General features: G+C 34.8%; 1 protein-coding gene across 1 annotated transcript; it reads right to left on the bottom strand.

Moving 5' to 3' along the window:
- Positions 1-1,561: 1,561 nt before the first annotated feature.
- LOC139875592 (F-box protein At5g07610-like) lies at positions 1,562-2,245 on the bottom strand. The gene has a single exon (XM_071862918.1). The coding sequence runs from the start codon at positions 2,243-2,245 to the stop codon at positions 1,562-1,564; it is 684 nt and encodes a 227-aa protein (XP_071719019.1).
- Positions 2,246-3,849: the final 1,604 nt, after the last annotated feature.

Below are 3,849 nucleotides of genomic sequence, written 5' to 3'. Positions count from 1 at the left end.
GAAAGAAGATCCTTCTACAATCAAGGAATTCGATGTAAAATATTTTGACAATCTGTTTGCTACTGTTCCTCTTTCTGGCCAGCAGCCTGTCACTAAAATGGATTGGGCCAACACTAACTTGGGCCGTATACCAGCTCATCTAGTGTCCTGTCTTGAAGAACCCTTTTCATCGAATGAGATTTTTAATATTAATAAAAAAGAAAAAAAAATTCATGGCTATAAAGCACCGGGCCCGGATGAATTTTCTTTGCAATTTTTATAATTAGATGTGGTTTCTCCTTGAAGATATTATCATGGACATCTTTAAATAATTTCATTCAAATCCGGCTTCTCCAAAAGATGAGACAAAGAGTGGGGTCAAGTAGGACACCACGTATATCCAGCTCTGTTCGGACAGGAAGTCGACTCAGTTTAGCTCGCCAAATGAATAAACCTACTTTTTGAGGCAAATGGTTGTTTCGTACAGTAGCTTGAGGTAGAAAAGAGTGCTGCAAAATTTTATCATTTAGCAAACTAGAGAGATGGCTGTAGTATAGCTTCCTTTGGGATGGAGATTCCATGACCATACATCTTTATCAAGATGTGAGAATGCACATGAATGAAGCCTACTTTCCAGTAGAGTGAGTTCTCCATATGTTCTTCCAGTAGGCTGTCTTGACCAATGCCACCTGAATGTCAATGAAGCTCCATTTTGTTCGCTACCTGAATGTCTATGAGTTCACCATATGTCCATGTTGGTGTTTTTGTTCGCAATTCTCAAGTTGGTGCCTGGGTTACAAGCTTATGTATGGGAGCAAAATCCGCTTTTACTTTGCCAATAGATTTATGTTAAGTGTAATCTTTCTTGTAGTTTTATGTTTCCAACTTGTATCTTGATCCGATACTTCATCGTTTTGATGAAGTTATCGTGTTTGTTTAATAAAATTTCTCTTCTTTCGCCGAAAAATAAAAAAAAAAGTTTAGGTACTCCACATTTTTAAATCATGTTTTCACGATTAATTGCATTTAAACTTTCAACCACCTCTCCTTGTTAACTGACATTAAAATTGCTTGCAATACCTGGGAATAAAGAATGAAGGCAATAGCATCCCATCATTGTTATTGGAGTATATGTTTAAATATAGAATACAGAGTATATAATATAAATACGGAGTCTAAGTTAATATGTTACGAGAACCCAATATGTTATATATTATATAGAAGGGGGTGCACTTCTTCTTGTTTATCAAGTGGTTGATAACTACGCAATGATGAACAAAATACTCATCGAGTGGTGAAAATATAAAATTTCTAAACTAATAGCAACTCGCAAAGGGTTATTTTTACATGCTATAAAAAGAAGAAATTGTATTTTTTAGAAATATATTATATCTTTTCAACAAAATTACATATTTAACGGATTGAGATTAATTCATGTAAAATATGATCAACTAAAGAGAACATGTCAATTAGTAACTAGCAGAACATTTCAATATCAATTCCAAATTCAAATAAATGTAAAAACATAGTATTCCAAAACCAAATCTTAAACAATAGTGATTAAAATCAACGAAATTCAAAATCAAATTGCAACATAACGATGACTTTCCATTGTTCTTCCATATGTATCTCTTGTGACAATATCAAACAACTTGTTAAAACTCTTGTCCAAAAGATTAACACCTATAATCTCTCTACAACATTTTAGCACCATAAATGTATTTTCTTCTTCTTGTTCTTCACCTCTAACAATATCTAAAATTTCCAACCTACCAATGCACCAATTACACCACACACTCTTATGAAATTCAACCATTAATTTAACTATCTCAACTTCATACTTTACCACCCAATCCGAACAATCGTGCATCATTTCATAAACGTATAAACATCCTTTCAAACGATCCATCTCCGCTAAATGTAAATAACCACATGATTCCCCAAAGTAACGAACCGACGTTGAACATGCCTTTTTCATAGAAGATGGTAGCTCCAATTTTTTAAACTTTTCGATGTCTAACTTAAAACAATACCACGAATCGATAGGATTATTAATAGGAGACCAATACATCCCCCCATTCATATAAACTCCACGCGTTAAAAAAGGCACGTGATTATTAGACAAATCCAACGTGTCGTCTAATATCTTCCATCTCTTGGTATCAGAGGAGTAGATTTGAACGTTTAATCGCGAACGATCAAAGTTTTGATATATACAAACGACTTTGTAATGTGGAGATTCGATTGTATTATATGCAAGACCCATGAAAGGGATATTACTATAAGCTATATAAGCTTCGTTGACTGGTCGAATCACTGCAAATCGTTTACTGGTTGGATTAAACACGTAGTATTTACGAGTACGTTCAAGTCCTCTTTTGCTACAACAAAGGAGTAATCCATTACAAGATTGAAGGATTTTAATGCCACGTGGATCTGGATAAAAATCTAGGCTAGTAAAAGGGGGTGAGTTGTTTTTTTAGGTTTTTAAAATTATACGGAACGTAAAAATGGCCATAAAAAGAACCACGAACAGGTGAGACCCAAAGTTTGTTATACAAGTAACTCAAAAGGGAGTGCCAGTGTTTGGATACGGATTTAAATCGTAAACTGGAGACAGCAGGAAGACGACGTAGGATTTCGGTTAAAGATATTCGTTGTATCCGATCACTTCCCCAGATTCAGTAGGTTGATGATCATCATCCAACTCGTGTTTCTTGAAAGAATCATTAACATTTTTGGGTTTAGATTTTGTGTTCATCATTTTTTCAACCAATTTATGTGCACAAAATGTAACCAAAAAAACTATTAAAATCTTTTCGATATATCAATTTAATAGAGGTGATTATTTTGAGCAAGTTGTTGTCAACCCAAAGTGTTCCACAGTAATTGTTGACTGTAACAAATTACAAATCCTAAATATAAAAATATACACATACACATTCAAATTTAAGGCAGAAGGTAGTCGCAGAGCAAGCATAAAAGCTGATTTTATCACATAATTTTAAAACTATGGAATAATATACAAAAAATAAAACATTAATCATAGATTACAAATTTAAAACTTTACAAGCAAGCCAGCTGGTGCATCAAAAAAGCTCAAATTTAACAAAGATTTTATAAACCCTAACTTAGTTAGGTGTAATATATAATATATAATATAGATAATAGATTACGTGATTAAAAGGTAGCAGCAGCTACTAAATTGTTTCTTCTGCTAATCGGCAATTGCTATTCCATTTCGTTGGTGGTAATCGCTAGTCGCTAAACAACGCCTTTTGCTTCTCTATTTTGCTTTCTTCTGCTTCGCCTGTCTTGGACTCGATCATTATATTTGGTTAAATTTAATTTAGGCCCAATTCACAAAATATAATTGGTTATGATAAGGGAATCGGTCAATATGGCCTAATTTCCGGAAGTCTTTAACAATATGCCCTAGAAAAATAGAAATTGAAACATATGCCCCATGTCCACGCATCATGCACCTCGCATAATGCGTGGATGCTCGTGCATGATGCGTGTCACCGATCATACTAGCAAAATGAGCTATTCTAGGAAAAAAGGCCGTAAAGGGGTAGGGCAACACGCACAGTGCATGCATGGGGTGCGTTTTGTTGGTGATTTTAGTGTGATCCAGCATATCATGTTATGGATTCAGCTACTGGAGTTCAAGGCGAGTCACAATGGCAGTTACATCTTCTTTGGGGATTTTAATGAAGTTCGTGCGGAGGAGGACAGACTTGGTACTCTGTTTAATATACATGGTGCTACGGCTTTTAATGCATTTATTAGTGATGCAGCGCTGCTGGATTTACCGTTGGGAGGTCGAAGATTTACTTGGATGAATAAGTCGGGATCAAAGATGAGCTT

The sequence above is a fragment of the Rutidosis leptorrhynchoides genome, chromosome 11, assembly GCF_046630445.1.
Source record: "Rutidosis leptorrhynchoides isolate AG116_Rl617_1_P2 chromosome 11, CSIRO_AGI_Rlap_v1, whole genome shotgun sequence".
In the NCBI taxonomy this organism is placed as follows: domain Eukaryota; kingdom Viridiplantae; phylum Streptophyta; class Magnoliopsida; order Asterales; family Asteraceae; genus Rutidosis; species Rutidosis leptorrhynchoides.
Note: the sequence above shows the minus strand (reverse complement) of the source record. Positions and strands in the feature narration are given on the sequence as shown.